The sequence below is a fragment of the Anthonomus grandis genome, chromosome 2 (assembly GCF_022605725.1).
Source record: "Anthonomus grandis grandis chromosome 2, icAntGran1.3, whole genome shotgun sequence".
Taxonomy (NCBI): Eukaryota; Metazoa; Arthropoda; class Insecta; order Coleoptera; family Curculionidae; genus Anthonomus; species Anthonomus grandis.
In genome coordinates, this window is record NC_065547.1 from 22688316 (window position 1) to 22704811 (window position 16496).

Consider the following 16496-nt stretch of genomic DNA (forward strand, 5'->3'; position numbering starts at 1 on the left):
GATGCCGACTTGCGATCTAGTCTAAAATCGCGAAAAAAGCGAGTTTTATAGATTGCTTTTTCTCTTTAGTACTCTTGAGAAAAGCGTTTAAGTGTAAAGTCCACTGTTACAAAGTAATAAAATCAAAGAGTTTTACTTACTTGTCTCAACGTATATAAAGGAGGTATTTCTGATTCCTTTAAGTTCGATTCGATGTACGAAGCATCACATTCTAAATAAAACTTCCTTAGAATGCGGCATAATTGGAGGCTAGGGTCGTCGTGAAGTGTTTGTCCTAAAGGCGTAAGTTTGCCATATCGGCTCTAAAAATATATATACATATGATCTATCTTGTATCCTATATATTTCATTTTTTGTATTCAAATACAAAATCATTAAGTTATTTTGGATAGCAGCTTTATGTACCTTTGGTAATGTGTGTATATGTTGTCCTTCCATAGCTTCTGCCATGAGACAAGCGACTGTAGCCGTTGACCTTTTATACATAGTCCTAACCATGTGAACAATCCTAATAGCTAGGCGGTTACTCGGGTTCATCCATGCATTAATGGCTGGCGAAGCAGTGCTCAACAGATTCCAATCCAAACTAAAAATGTAGTTTTTAAATCCACTTTATTTACTTAGCAATTGCAATCTTATGTAGAATTAATAATAGCAATGATTACTGAATATTAAAAATTATCTAATATGTTGAAGTAGGAATCTAAGCAGAGGAAGAAAATACCAACGAGAAAACACCAAATTTCACTTGTAATACTTATTACATACACCACTGGCAAATTCTTGAAGGCTGAAATACCCATTCAATACAAATTCATAGACAAAGAATTATGTTAAAGAAAGATTTAGAATGCTTCACCAATTTTTTTAATTCCCCACTTTGCTTTTCACTGAGGAGATATACATCTCGGTCTTATGTTTGGTTTGGGTAGAATTCTAGTCAGTGAAGGGGGAGTAGAAAACAAGCTTAAAAAAAGTTGAATGATTGTAAAAAAAGTTACATTCATTCTGTTTGTAACTTTTGACTAAGATTTGTTCAGTGTCAATAAGCCAAAATATTTCATTTATAATATAATAATTATACAGTGTGGTCCATCAAAAACAGTCCAGCAAGGTTTGGCGCACTTTTAAAAAAAAATTGAAAAATACTCAAACCCGTCGATTTTTGATTTAAGATAATTTTTTTAATACTTTTAACCCCTTACCATCAACCCCTGGGCGGGGGTTTCAGACACCTTCAAAATGTTAAATAGAAGTGGGGGTTAAGTGCTTATTTCAAAGGTATTTTTATTCTAGTTACAACTGCCAAGTTTGAAATTGCTAACATGAGTTTTCGCAGTTTGACAGTTTGTCAAACATTTTGAAACAATAACATCTTTTAATACTTTTAGCACTAGTTTTTAGAGGTTCTTGATTTACAAAACAAAAACGCTCGCACCCGTCGATTTTTGATTTTAGAAAAACGATTTTTTGTTTTAAATTTTTAACCACACAATTTACCCTTATTTTTAAATGGGAAGAGGTGTGTTGTTATACATCTTTTGAAACGGCATTCAATTTTCTTTACAATAGCGCTTTGTTTTTTAAATTTAAGCTACGCATCGCCAAGCAATGGAATTCTAAACATTTTATTGGATATTTTAGGTGTGTGAGTAAAAATTGTTTTTAAACTATCAAAAATCAGTCAAAACCGACTTTATCTTCAGTAAATAAGTTCATGTGAATTAGTTATTTCTGTGCTTTTCTATCGATTCGATAAAAATGGTTTATTCTATTGCACAGAGAGTGGAAATTATTGAATTATACTTTATAAACAATCAAGGTGCAAGACTAACGGCATCTTTGTTTAATGAGAGACATGCAGATAAACACGTACATGGTTACATCCTACAGTTAGTGGCAAAATTTCGGGAAACTGGTTCGGTGGCAAATAAAAAACGGAATATTTAAAATTCAGGGAGAAATGAGACAGTAGTAGTCGGTGGTTAGTATGAACCCTACATTAAGTACCAAAAAACTTTCTCATGTAACGAGAGAATTCTAAATTCTAAAACATAATAAATGGCATCCATATAAAATTCAACTTCATCAAGAATTAAATGAACAACCGCCATTTAAAGTTTTGTGAAATAATGTGCGAACTAACTTCAAATAATCCCAACTATCTTTTAAATGTTTGCTTGTCTGTCATTGTCAATCGTCATAATTGTCGGTACTAATCCGACACGAATCCAAGGATCTACCATAAGGTTCATACTCAACACCCTCAAAAATTAAAAGTTTGGGTTGGTATTTTTGGTGATCACAGAAATGGACCATTTTTCTTACCAGGAAATTTAAATAGAGATACGCACTTAGACCTTTTGGAGAATGTCGTTAACCCAGCATTAATTGAAATATGGAAAACAACTAACGCTGCCAGAAAATGCAATATTTCAGCAAGACGGGACTCTTACTCATTATACATATACAGTACGGCAGTTTGTGGATGAAACGTTTCCTAGTAGATGGATTGGGAGAAGGAGTGCTATCGAATAGCCTGCGAGATCAGGCCATTCGATGTGGGGACATCTGAAATCGAAAATGAATGCCACCCAACCTGAATCATTCGAAGATTTACGGAACCGCATGATTCATGAATGCCAACAAATAATACCCAATATTCTTCACAATGTCCGAGAACACTTTGAACAGTTACTGTACTAACGTCATTATGTCATAAAAGTTACATTTTTATATGAGTGTGTGGCTGGCTACACAAAGTGTGGCTATCAAATTTTCTATGTTTTTATCTGAAATGGCTACCAACATCAAGTTATTCATCTGCAAATTACTTTTAACTTGTATTCATTATTTTGTGGACCAAATATCTTTACTGATTTAATGTTTTTCCATTTTAACGCCGTTTGTTAGAATGGAAAAGTCAGTATCTAATATGACCAATACCTAATAGTTTGTTCTACTATGATACCAAATATTTAACCTTTATTTCTTGCGGCCTTCTCACAAATTGCGTTTTAACAAAATTTAAAGACAAAAATCTTTAAAAATTTTAAACATTATCTACGTAAAATTAAAAAATAAATACATAAATATCGAGAATGAAACGGTACACTGTACTTGTAAAGAAAAGTTTTTAAAATTGTGTTTTCCAAATCTTGTTTATGCACAGGAGCTCGATATATCTTAGATCTAGAAGGTTATAAAATTTAAAGAAGAAGTTTGTTCGAATTGAAAGTAGTACTTGTGAAAAAATTTTGCAAATAAATCTTTTCAATGGGAAATAAGTTGGCTATAGCGTTGGCTGCTGTAAACGTGTACCTGTATAGATTTCTTATATTATCATTTGATAATAGAGGGTGAAATGGTGATACCTGATTGACTTGAGGACAAAAATTAAACGAGCCTAGGAAAATAATGTTAACTCAATTATTAAAACAAAATGTATTTAAAAAATTATGAAGTTTGATTGATCAGTATTGTAACGATCTTAGCCACCACAAAATTTATCAGCTGCTCTCCAGCATTCAGCAATCATTGCGGTGGTGCAAGCAGCGGGCTTACGGCAAGATATCTCTGGAGACAAGTAGAAAATTAGCGAATTATCCGGAATATTGTATATTGATAATTAGTATATTGTATATTGTATCTTAATAAAACTAAACACTAAATAAAATTTTTACTTTTTAAGATAAAGAAATGAAATTTTGTATATCGATAGAATATATATATTTTTTATTTTAAATGGGACAATTGGTATATTATTACGTATTGTGATAGAAAAAAAATTCTGAGAATAAGGATACCGCATTTTCTACTTTTTGTTTTAGATTCATAAAAAAATCAATTTTTTAAATTTTGAAATGGCGTGCCATGATTGCGTTGAAAGTTTTAATTTTTAATTAAGTAATCAAGGAAAAAATAATATTCATTATATTTTCTTACTTGCATCTTTTACACGCCTATTTAAAATTTCCAAACCAGTATTTTTGGCCATTTACTTAATTTTTTTAAATAGCATCTTATTATAAACAACCACTTTCGAAATGCAGTTTTTCAGAAATATAATCAGTAAATGTTTCAAATATTAGTAGACACTAAAATTGCACTTGAGAAGATGTCATGTATTATGTGAATTGAAAAATAATTAAAGAACGCGTCAAAACGCGGCCTCCTGTTCAACAAATTAAAGCCTTTTATTAATTAAATGCGTTTGTTTATGTCACTTTTTTCTTTTCATTGGCTTATTTATCAACCGATTGAACAACTAACCATATAAACTTATACGGAGAAAAAATTGCATTTCAAAAGTGCTTATTGTTTGTGCTTCTGTTCCCAAAAACGTGATATTTAAAAAAATTAGATAAATGACAAAATTACTGGTTTGGACATTTTAAATTGGGGCGTAAAAGATTTGAGCCATAAAACGCAATAAAATCTATTATTCCGTGATCTGTTTTAAAATTTAAAAAATTGACTTTTTCTATAAGTATAAAACAAAAACTAGCAAATGCAGCACCATTGTTCTCAGAATATTAGTTTCTATCAGAATACTTAATAATATACTAAGTGTCTTATTTAAAATAAGAAAGTTAATGTCATGGATGGAAAACAACTGATTATGTCAAAATATACTCTTATAACAATTCCATCAATATACCAAATTTCATTTATTTATCTTGAAGAGTACAATAGCTATTAAATGTTCCCTTTTTCCTGTGTTATCCGATATAAGGAGCCCTCGCCGTTAGGAGGCCAGTTCAGAATAAATTCGTGACTTTTAAATCGAAATAAATAGTAGTAATTAAATTACAGTGTAAATAAATGTTTTTAGTAAGGTGTACATGGTCTTTCCCCATATATTGAGCCCTCCTCTACAAGGGTTAGGTAAAAAGTATAAAAAAAATTATACAAAACTTATGGGGTTTTACTTAAAATTTTTGAATGACACATTTTTTTTCTCTTTTAGAAATGTAAAATTTTGACGGATTATTAGTGTTTTTTTATGGAATACTATGTATATGACTTCAGAATTAAAAAGGGGCCGAATTTTCTGATTTCACTTATATATGATTTAACTGCGTTGAATTAAACCGTTTTGGAAAGGTCGGGCTCCAAACTTAAAAAAAAAATTAAATACTGAAGGTCTTGGTAGGCGGTGCATTGTTATTGTTTAATATTTACTAGGAAACAAATAATATATTATAGGCAATTTATAATTAATATGATACAAAAAATTGAACAAGATTATATAAATTGTATTAATAATGGTGGTGTCCATATAGAGCATTAATATATATCTTTATAATTATATTATTTAATGTAAAGTTAAACAATTAATATTAAAATAAATGTATATAAAAACAAACTAGATATCGCTTAATAAATATTAAATTATAAGGTTTTATTGTTTTTACTTTTATCTTACAATACGGCAAAATAATAATGTCTTCTGAATCAATTTTGTTTTCTTAAAAACGTCAAACACTAACAATGCACAGCCTACCAAGATGTTCAGTATTAAACTTTTTTAAAGTTTGGAGTCCAATATTTCCAAAACGGTTTAATTAAAAGTAGTTAAACCATATATATTTGAAATCAGAAAATTCGGCTCTTCTTAATATATATGGGTGTTCCATAAGAAAAAACTGACCATCTGTCAAAATTTGACATTTGATTCAAAAATCTAAAGCCAAACCCGAAAAGTTTTGTATATTTTGTTTTATTTTTCACCTAACCCCTGTAGAGGGAGGGATCAATATATGGGGAAAGATCCTGTACATGTGTAATAAATCATCTGACTATTTTTGTGCATCGAGTGTTTTAATTTCCATCTAAACGAATAATAAAAACGCGATTATTCGATTACTTACCGAGTGTAATCAATTTTCCTTGTGATTGGAGCTCTAGGTGGTGCTGCAAAATTGAACCAAACAACTTTTAATTCGATTACACAAGAAGATACGTTGCCGCTATCCTTTCCGTTGTCCTTTTCTAATTCGTTGTTGCGACTTTCTTCCTCGATGTTTTTCTTTTCGACTTTAGGGGTATTCGTTTCTTTGCTCGTTGAAATGCGATTGGGCTCCCCTGTACCAGTTTTTGGGGTATTTGTCACCGATTCTAAAATGAGTTAGAACTAAAGCTCTCTTCTTAAAAGTAATTTTAAAAATGTTACCAATATTTTCGGAAGATTTTGCTGCTTCAACACTTGAGGCATCTAGAGAAGCATTTACGGCAATTTCTGATTGTTCAAACTTTGATTTCTTAACCACTTTTAGAGATATTCCTTCCAGGCCTCCTTCAAACATGATGAAACCTAGCTTGTCATCTGTTCCAAGCTCATCTAACTGGGTCACCTAAAAAAGGGTATGTAACAATTTTTCTACCGTTTAGTCGTAATGGTAATTAAATTTTATTTTAACAAAAAGTAAATAAAAAAAGAGGATTCTTTTTTACAGGCGCCTGTCCTCTTGATATTTTCGAGTTGATATAACTTTCGTGGAAAATCCGATACAATATGCCAAAATCATCTAATTTTAATATGTATTGCTCATTATAGCTTAAGATATCAATTGCGTAAAAGTCAAACGTAAATATACGATTATATTTATAAAAATATTCAAACAGGAACTTGATTGATATATCTATAGGATTCTACTTCCTTACATTAAAACAAAATTATACAATACTGTGTTTTAAAACCGATTATTTTCTAGTAAAACTTTTAATTTCGTTTGGTATTTCTCGGATTTTAATTATTATTCCTGATGGAAACCCTATATATGAAATTATATTTCCAGCAAGACGGCGCTCCTCCTCACTATGTTCTTCCCGTTCGGCAATGGCTAGACGACGAGTTTCCAGATAAATGGATAGGGCGAAGGGAGTCTATAGAATGGCCTGCTATATCTCCTGATATAACGCCGTTAGACTTTTTTCTATGGGGTCATTTGAAATCTATTGTGTTTACTCCCCAACCTGAAAGTTGGGGAACTTCGTCAACGCATCATCGACAGCTGCCATGATATCCTACAACATGTTTTTGACAATGTCCGTCAGGAATTTGAACATCGCCTATATCATTGTTTGGCCAAAAACGGGCAACATTTTGAACACTTATTGAAATAAAAACTGATATTTTCATGTTTTTGTTTTCTATCTGAACAAATTAAGATAAACAAGGATTTTTCTAATTTTCTCGAAAACGAATCGAGCGATTTAAAAAAATCAAACGTCAAAATAAAAGACTTTGAAAGACCTTTTAAACAAGCTATTACTCAATACCCCTTGCCATTTAAAATTTTTAGGGGATGACCCTGGGGGGCAGAGGGTGAAAGGGGGTAAAGTAATTTTAGGTTAGAAAGTTGTCCCCGTTGACAAACCTTTTAACGTATTTCAGCGTTTTTTTTTTTAAATAGTGGTTTTCGATAAATCCGTGGTGGGAAGTTTTCAAATGAACACCCTGTATGTCGGTTGACCTGTTTTTAAAATATTATCTATAAAAGTCTTTAAGCGATGCTTTGCTCAAAATTTTACGGCCAAAAAAACGGATTGGCCTAATCGCTTAATGTCACTTCCGACTACTAAAAATATTTCTACGCTCCTATTATAAATGTGTTTTAATTATAACTTAAGAAACCTAGACTTAGGTAAGAGGTGTAATGTATATAAAAAAAAAAAAAAAAAATAATTTTATACTGTTTTTTTTTTATAAAATTTTTTTTTTACGGATTGTACCTGAATGTAATTTTAACTGTGTCGTAGTTTTTGTTTTTTGTTGTTTTAATTTTTGTAACTTAAAGGACATTTATTTTAATAGTGTTTTTTATGTACTTGAAATTACTTTGTTTTATCTCTGTAATTACTTGAATCCATTTCAGTGTCCTGAGGATGACTTAATATAAGTCGAAACGTCGACATTTAGGTAAACAGGTTTCTGTTTTATTTCTGATCCCACCCAACCATCCTCCGCAATATTGAAGATATTGGGTCACAAACACGAAATTGAAAATACTAAAAAAGCTCTTATTAGAATAGGATTCACAACCAAAATTCTTTAAAATATTTGATCTACATCATAGTGACTCACCCAATAAAAGTATCTCTTAATTATATAAAAAAGAAAAAAAAAACAGCTTAATTATTAAATTATTATTAAATTTTACTTTGTTTCGCCCTTAAAATAATGAAAGACTAGAATCAGTAAACAATAACTTTGCTTGAGCTAAACATGTGCTGTTTGAGCATGAGCAAGGGGATGTTTTGTTTGCAAAAATATTGACCGTTTCTCTGTTCAAGTTTACACTCATTTTCAAAAGAGGAGATTTTCAGATAAATATAACACATACAGGTTGGTCGTAAAGTAAGGAATAAATTCAATGTCCCGTAATTTTTTTTAATCACTCAGACCTGTCGATTTTATTTTTTTTCAGGGCATATTTTGCGAAAAGAAATTATACAGTGTGTCTCAAAAAAGACTTTGCTAAAATTTTTTTTTCAAGTTGAAATAGAATTTTTTATTGCATTTTTGGATTGCCCTTACAATCTTAAAAATTTCTCATATGGCATGTGCTATACCAAAGTCTAAGCGTTTTGGAGTAATTTGTTTACCTTATGACCACCCTATATAATAATGTCATTTTAACTTATTTGTTTTGGCTTTTGAATTACAAAAAAAAGTAGAAATAGATATAGCTTATTCTCAGAGCAAAAAATACTAAAACCTTCAAACCAAAAAAAATTAAAATTTTTATTCCTAAAACCGCTTCTAAAAAAATTAAAATGGCAACACTGCAAGCAAAAGCTCAGTGATGCCCGAAATGTCATCTAGTCAAACGGCTTACACTCGACATTTGTGAAGTTTTGTCTTGTTTCTTTAGTTTCTGTTCAAAAGGGAAAAAGATCTCATTTTAGTGTTTTTGTAAACTGTTAAGGTGCATATTGACTTGCAAAAAAACACTCCAAACAAACCAAACGCGCCGCATGCATATGCAAAATGTGTTGCACCAATTCTGCTTCTTGCCTCTTGGGGAAAATTAGTCTCCCATGGCCTAGTTATTTTTGTGTCGAATGTCCTTGTTTTAATAAAATTTTATTTCATTACGTTTTTGATTTTTAATTCTCATTCCTCTCGCTGCAATTGTTGTTCGTGGTACCCCAAATTGCTTTGAAACCTTAAGACGTTCTCTCTTTGTACCAGTCAAGCATTTTTTTGTTTAAAATCTATTTAACTTTGCGGAACAATATATTTAAGTCACAAATCGAAAACTAGTATTTATAGTATGGTTCGGAAACCAGTATTGATAGAATAGCTTCAGCAGGATGAAGTCAAAAAGAAGCGTATATTTGGCGTAAGAAAAATAAATACAAGCTAATAAAAGTAAATAAATAGGTTTATATTAAAATCTAAAGCCTAAAAAAGCCCACTAATTTTGGCCATATTAAATTTAAATAAATAAAATATAGGCTGTATAGCATTCCTAGAATAACTGCTATACAATTGGTTAAAATTATTGTTTCAGCAATTTCGCATCAAGCGTAGAAAAAACATAGATATATAGCGTTGGATAAAACGGGATAATTTTTTTTTACCCACCTCCCAGATATCCCATTTTACCTAACTGTATATGTTTAAAGTTGTTTCTAAGTTTTTACAACAAAAAAATTTTTGTGATAATCATTTATCGCTTAGAATACAGCCAAAGACCTACAGAATTATAAAAAACACACATATTTAATTGCTTTACTCCAAAAAAATTCGTAGCTGAACACTAATAAAACGAAATACCTTTTTTTCGTATCTTTTTTTCGTGTCATTTGTTATTCACCATAATAACAAAATTAATTAGATTTTCCACCTACTACATTTAGACAAATATAATTTTTAGCGAGTCATGCCGTCATTCGACAAATGGCGCTGCTTGTTTTGAGAAAAAAACTATTATTCTTTTTTACCCGACTATCCTGTTTTGAGCAACTCTCCCGTAAGTACCGATACTGTCATAACATCATAAAAAGGAGAACCGTCAACATAAACATAGAATAGGGGATCATAAAAATAAATCAAAATAAAAACTTGAATGTTTCACATTTTATTAAAGGGGAACAGTAGTAGAATTATTTTGTGCCTGTCAAAATAAGCGACAAATTCAGTAATAAGGCCATTTCAATAATCTTGAATGTTGAAAAGTTTCGCCCCTTAGTAGCGAAGTATGATACTCTACAGGTAGTACCAATAGGGTTGCCAACCCTCTCGATAAAGGCGAGAGACTCCCGCTTTTTTACTTAACCTTCTGACTTCCACGACCTTAAAAAAACCTCCCACTTTTCGACAAGTAAAAAAATATATAATGTTTTAATATTACATCACTTTCTATTTTAATGTTTACCAATTTTAAGAAAAAAATTAAATTTTATTATTACCTACTTTAACGAACAAACGCTGCCTCAGGAAATAGGTAACACGCCAACACTCTTTGACTGCTTAATTTCGCAAGTCACAGTAAGTGCAGTTAGTAGAACTAAAACAAAACGGCACACGCGTCGTCTGGGTCGGGATTTTAATTTTTAGGCGGGCAACCTACGTACGGCATTTTATCCACGTTCTTTCTATTAGCTCATAACTCTTTGTTTTCTTCAGTTGGATAATATGGATGTAGTGACTTAAGTGATGAGATTGATTGGGTTGGGCAAATAAGTGTTGATGAAGATAATGAGCAAGAAAAAAATTTCCGGTATTTGAGACAAAAAATTCAAATCAAGAGGAGGCTGGACCTTCTGTCGAAAAAACTAAATGAAATCTAAAGTTTAATATTAAATGGAGCCAAACTTATTCTTGGATTGTTAAAGGAAAAGATATTTTACAAGCTAAATGTATGATTTGTGAATCACATGTTACAATAAATCACAGCGGAGAAAACAATATAATTAAACAAAAAAAAAATTCGACTAAAGGTTCACAAGAAAAGAATTAACATTTTATAATTTTTTTATCAAAAAACAATTTAAACTTTAATTTAATTTCAATTTAACTGAGATTTAACTGCTCAGGCAGAATGTGCTTTTGCTTTTCACTCTATCAAACATGCTCATATTTATTTGTCACTGATTGTGCGGGCAAAAATATTTAAAACGAAATTTCAAGATTCAAAAAATTGCCGAACGGTATTCCTGCGGTGCAACCAAAGCATCAAAACTTATTACAAACGCTTCTTGGCCCAGAATCAAAACAGTTTTTTTTTTAATTAGTTTGTTTTTGCAACCTACATGTTTTGTAGGTTTATTACTTAGTATCGGAAATTCGATGCACAATACAATAAATAAGTTAGAAACTGAAAAAACTTTATCAACAAAATTATTTAATATTGCGGAGGGTTGTTGAGTGGGGTCAGAAATAAAACAGAAACCTGTTTACCTAAATGTCGACGTTTCGACTTATATTAAGTCATCCTCAGGACACTGAAATGGATTCAAGTAATTACAGAGATAAAACAAAGTAATTTCAAGTACATAAAAAACACTATTAAAATAAATGTTCTTAAGTTACAAAAATTAAAACAACAAAAAACAAAAACCACGACACAGTTAAAATTACATTCAGGTACAATCCGTTAAAAAAAATTTTTTTTTATAAAAAAAAAACAGTGTAAAATTATTTTTATTTATTTTTTTTTAATATTCCTCTTGAGCAGATTATAATCGATATAGAGTATGCCATTGGCCTTTCAAATAATGAAGAGTTAAAAATACAAAAAAGAAACCAATCTATTAACATAATTACTAATTTTATAAACTTATCTCTCAAATTCCAAATAACTTTATTCTAATATCATTAGATGTAATATCTTTATTTACCAACATACCAACTGATTTAATTAAAAATATAGTCCAAAATAAATGGCATCTTATCAGAGACCACTGTAACATCCCTTTAAAAGAATTTTTAAATCTTTTAGAGTTTGTATTTGAAAATAGTTATTTTACTTTCAATAATATATATTACAAACAAATCTATGGTCTTGGAATGGGTAACTGTCTATCACCTATATGTTCTGATCTGATTATGTCAGAATTACAGAAATATTGTATGGGGAAAATAAAATTTAGGTTACCATTTTTTAAAAGATTCGTTGACGACATTGCCACGTGTATTCCAAAAACTGAAATAGAAAACATAAAAAGTACATTTAACAGTTTCCACCCTAAATTACAGTTCACTATAGAGTGTTAAACAAATAACAAACTTCCATTTCTAGACATTATCATTGTCTATTAATTCAGATTGTCATAATTCTTGTCTAAATTTCTATTAATCAGAACAGAAGATAATACAATCATCACTGATTGGTATCACAAACCCACTTTCTCTGAGAGATTTCTTAACTACCAATCAAATCACTCATTTAAACAAAAATTAAACATAATTAGCAACCTAAAATCCCGCGCAATAGCCTTATCTCACTCCAGTTTTCATAAATAAAAAAAATGTTAACAAAATTAAAGATATTTTACTAAAAAACAATTTTCCTCATAAACTATTAAACAAAATCCTAAACAACAACCCTACACCAATTAAAGTCAAAGAAAACCAAAACCATAAATTTGCAAAAATTCCTTATGTCAAAGGTTTGTCTGAAAGCTATCAGGAGTTGTTTCTGATGATGAAGTCAGAATAGCGTTCAAAAATGAAAATACCTTCAACAAATACTTCTCAAAACTCAAAGATAAAACACCAAATGAGTTACAAAGTGGCGTGATTTATAAAATACCCTGTTCTGATTGTCAAGGTCTGTATGTGGGTCAAACGGGCAGGTACTTAAAAACCAGAATTAGCGAACACGAAAGAAGCGTAAAACCAACGAACTACGCAGCATCTGGGAAGACTGCTCTAGCAGAACACTCCTTCAATCAACAACACCAATTTGATTTTAACAGCACTCGGATCATTGGCAGAGAGATTATAAAAAAAGAATTTTACTAGAAATGGTTAATATAAAAAAGTATAAAGAAAGCATTAATAAAAAACAAGACACCGATGATCTAAATACAAGTTACTATAATTTAATTAATTTACTACCAAAAAGATAAAACTAAAACATAAAATGTATTTTTGTCAAAGAGTGTATGTCCCAAATTTAGATCACACAGTGTATTAACAAATTAAGTTTCTGGTTTTGAACGTATAGATACATACATTTTCCTTATCTACTAATCCTTAACTTATCTACATAACATTGAATATAAAAAGTAAATAAATAAACGCTCAAAAGAATAAAAACATTTGTTTCTTGGCTTATTGTTGATTCTAGTTTGCCCACAATAACACCTACAAATTAAACCCATGTTAAAAATAATTCTACGCTCCTATTATAAATGTATTTTAATTATAACTTAAGAAACCTAGACTTAGGTAAGAGGTGTCATGTATATTAAAAAAAAAAAAAAAAAAAAAAAAATAATTTTATACTGTTTTTTTTTATAAAAAAAATTTTTTTTAACGGATTGTACCTGAATGTAATTTTAACTGTGTCGTGGTTTTTGTTTTTTGTTGTTTTAATTTTTGTAACTTAAAGAACATTTATTTTATTAGTGTTTTTTATGTACTTGAAATTACTAAATTACTTTGTTTTATCTCTGTAATTATTTGAATCCATTTCAGTGTCCTGAGGATGACTTAATATAAGTCGAAACGTCAACATTTAGGTGAACAGGTTTCTGTTTTATTTCTGACCCCACCCAACAACCCTCCGCAATATTGAAGATATTGGGTCACAAACACGAAATTGGAAAAAAAAATATTTAATGTTATGCAATCATTGAAAGGCTTATTAAAATTATTAAAGGAATAACAATTTTATGGATCTATAGCGCTTTCTCTATTTAAAAAGGTGCAATAATAACACGAAAGTTGTCATGTTTAAACGGGAAGCAGGCATATTTTTAGAGAGAATTATAAACTACTTGGATAAATGCTAAGTAAATATTTTTTTTTATAAACTAAAGTAGGTGTATATTGAAAATATATTTAAATTAATTTGTAGGTATAACTTTCATAATTATAATAAGTTTAAATCACTTGGTGCAATGGCTTTGCCAAACGAGCCAAATATGAATAATTTTTTGAAAATTTGTGAAGGATTCCATATCGAAGAATTACTTTTTGAAGAATATGTTATTAGATTTCATAAAAACGTTTTCGGGAAATTTTGATGAGCTAACTGCAGATCACCAAGTAGCCTATCTCAAAAGAAATATTGCCCCCAATTTTAAATTTGCTCGTTACTTTTCTCTCTTCCGAATTCAAATGCTATGAGCTAAAGAATTTTAAATTAAATGGGTTTGGCATCGAGAAAAGAGACTGGATATAAAAACATTAGAAGCCGAGTATTTGTCAAACATGATTTTACCCAATCTTGCCAAGAATTTGCTAAATTTTTAAGAAAGTATGGTTAAATCTAGCCAAAAATATTAATAACGTTGAGTGATATTTTATTACATTACATACATAAATGTATTATATAGTTTTGATGTCTCCCACTTTTTAAGAAGAAGGTTTTATTTAATTTATTTTTTTATATGTAGTATACTTTTTGTTTAGTTTAAGGTTTTAAAAATATTTTTTTAGGTTTGAATTTGTTTCTACTTAATTGTTTTGTCCTAGAAAAATTGGTCAAAATTTGTTAAATAGTTTCAAAATAAATTATCTTTATTTCAAGTGTTATAAAGTTATGTGTGTTTTATTATATTTTTATGCTTTTTATGTTAAAATGTCGCATAATTAAGGTGTGACACCTCAAAACAAATTTCGTCCGCCTCTATTTATTTTCATCTCAAAGGCACTACCCACCCCCACTTTTCAATTTTTTAAATTTGGCAACCCTAAGTACCAACCAAGCACTTAATAAAGCAAAACTCTACAAGGTGAGTAATTAACTAAGCAGAGATTTAAATGTTTAAAGGTAATAAGGAAAGGTAAGAATATCAAGCCAGCATTGACCATGGACTTTTTTAAATGGAAACTGCCTATTTTGATAATTGTATTTATTAATAAAAATAGGATCCAAAAATCTCATCCATTATTCTCTAAGAGGCCAACATACAAAATTGACGAAAAACAAAGAATAACACAAAGTCCACGGTCTCACAACATGTAATTAAACGGGCTACACGTGTTTCGCTCTAGTTAGAGGATCATCAGGCCTAAAATAAAAATACTACTTAAATAAAACTAAAAACTTACATAAAACAATAAAAAACCTTTAGAAGCCATCCACACACTTCACAGTACATAAATAAACAATAATTTTAAGGTTATAATTGTACAAAGCAAAAAATAAAAAATAAAAAGTGGAACGCAACAACATAGACTCAACGAGAATCGAACCCGGTACAATAAGGTTATAAGTATGAGAGTAAAACCTATCGGTTATACGGACTTAATGCTAAAACAACTTAACACGTTAGCCAATGTAAATTGAAGAAAGTGACTGCAAGGAAAATGTTAAACGATACTTAGCTAAATTAAATTGTTAAAAATTAAATTAGGTTCAAAAGTAAATACTTCATTCACACACACGAGAACAGGACTCTTTTTAGCTTTTGTAATTTCCATTTTTTCCAGAAGGTCAAGCTTCTTACCTTTAGGGCATTCATGAAGCATTTCAGCTCCCACCCCCGGAGAAAAATTTTTCAAAAAGCGCTACGTGTTCTTTAATGCGTGTAGAGATTTTTCTTCCAGACTGGCCAATGTATACTGCGTTGCATTTTAAAGAGTAAACTCCCGATTTAGAAAGGATGCCTGCCTTGTCCACTCTACTGACCAATTGGTTCTTTAAATTATTGACTGTCTTAAACGCGATTTTTACATTTAGGGATTTAAAGAATCGTTATTATGAACAATATTAACAATATTGTAGGTCAATTTATATTTATTTAAAAATTTGTAACAAATTTTGTCTATTAAATGAAGGGGAAATCCGTTGTTGAAAGCAATATGTTTTATAACATTCAATTCTTTAGCGATAGCTTAGACTTTCTTCCATTTACATTGGCTAACGTGTTAAGTTGTTTTAGCATTATGTCCGTATAGCCGATAGGTTTTACACTCATACTTATAACCTTGTTGTACCGGGTTCGATTCTCGTTGAGTCTATGTTGTTGCGTTCCACTTTTTTTTATTTTTTGCTTTGTACAACTATAACCTTAAATTATTGTTTATTTATGTACTGTGAAGTGTGTGAATGGCTTCTAAAGGTTTTTTATTGTTTTGTGTAAGTTTTTAGTTTTGTTTAAGTAGTATTTTTATGTTAGGCCTGATGATGCTCTAACTAGAGCGAAACACGTGTATCCCGTTTAATGACATGTTGTGAGACCGTGACTTTGTGTTTTTCTTTGTTTTTCGTAAATTTTTAATAAAAATAGGAAAAACTTGGTATAAGGCTACCTATTCCGAATGTTTATAGTTTCTTAAATATTTGCAATATTTGTCTATCGTAAGA

General features: G+C 30.1%; 1 protein-coding gene across 7 annotated transcripts in view; it reads right to left on the reverse strand.

Annotated features, from left to right (window-relative positions):
• LOC126750147 (transmembrane protein KIAA1109) overlaps window positions 1–16496 on the reverse strand; it is a 234885-nt gene that overhangs the window by 147978 nt on the left and 70411 nt on the right. For all 7 annotated transcript variants that reach the window (XM_050459660.1, XM_050459664.1, XM_050459662.1 and 4 more), the window contains 4 exons: window positions 6176–6356; window positions 5874–6120; window positions 406–586; window positions 141–302 (listed from right to left, as the gene is read on the reverse strand). In XM_050459660.1, coding sequence (XP_050315617.1) covers window positions 141–302; window positions 406–586; window positions 5874–6120; window positions 6176–6356 — 771 coding nt within the window. The remainder of the gene's footprint in view (window positions 1–140; window positions 303–405; window positions 587–5873; window positions 6121–6175; window positions 6357–16496) is intronic.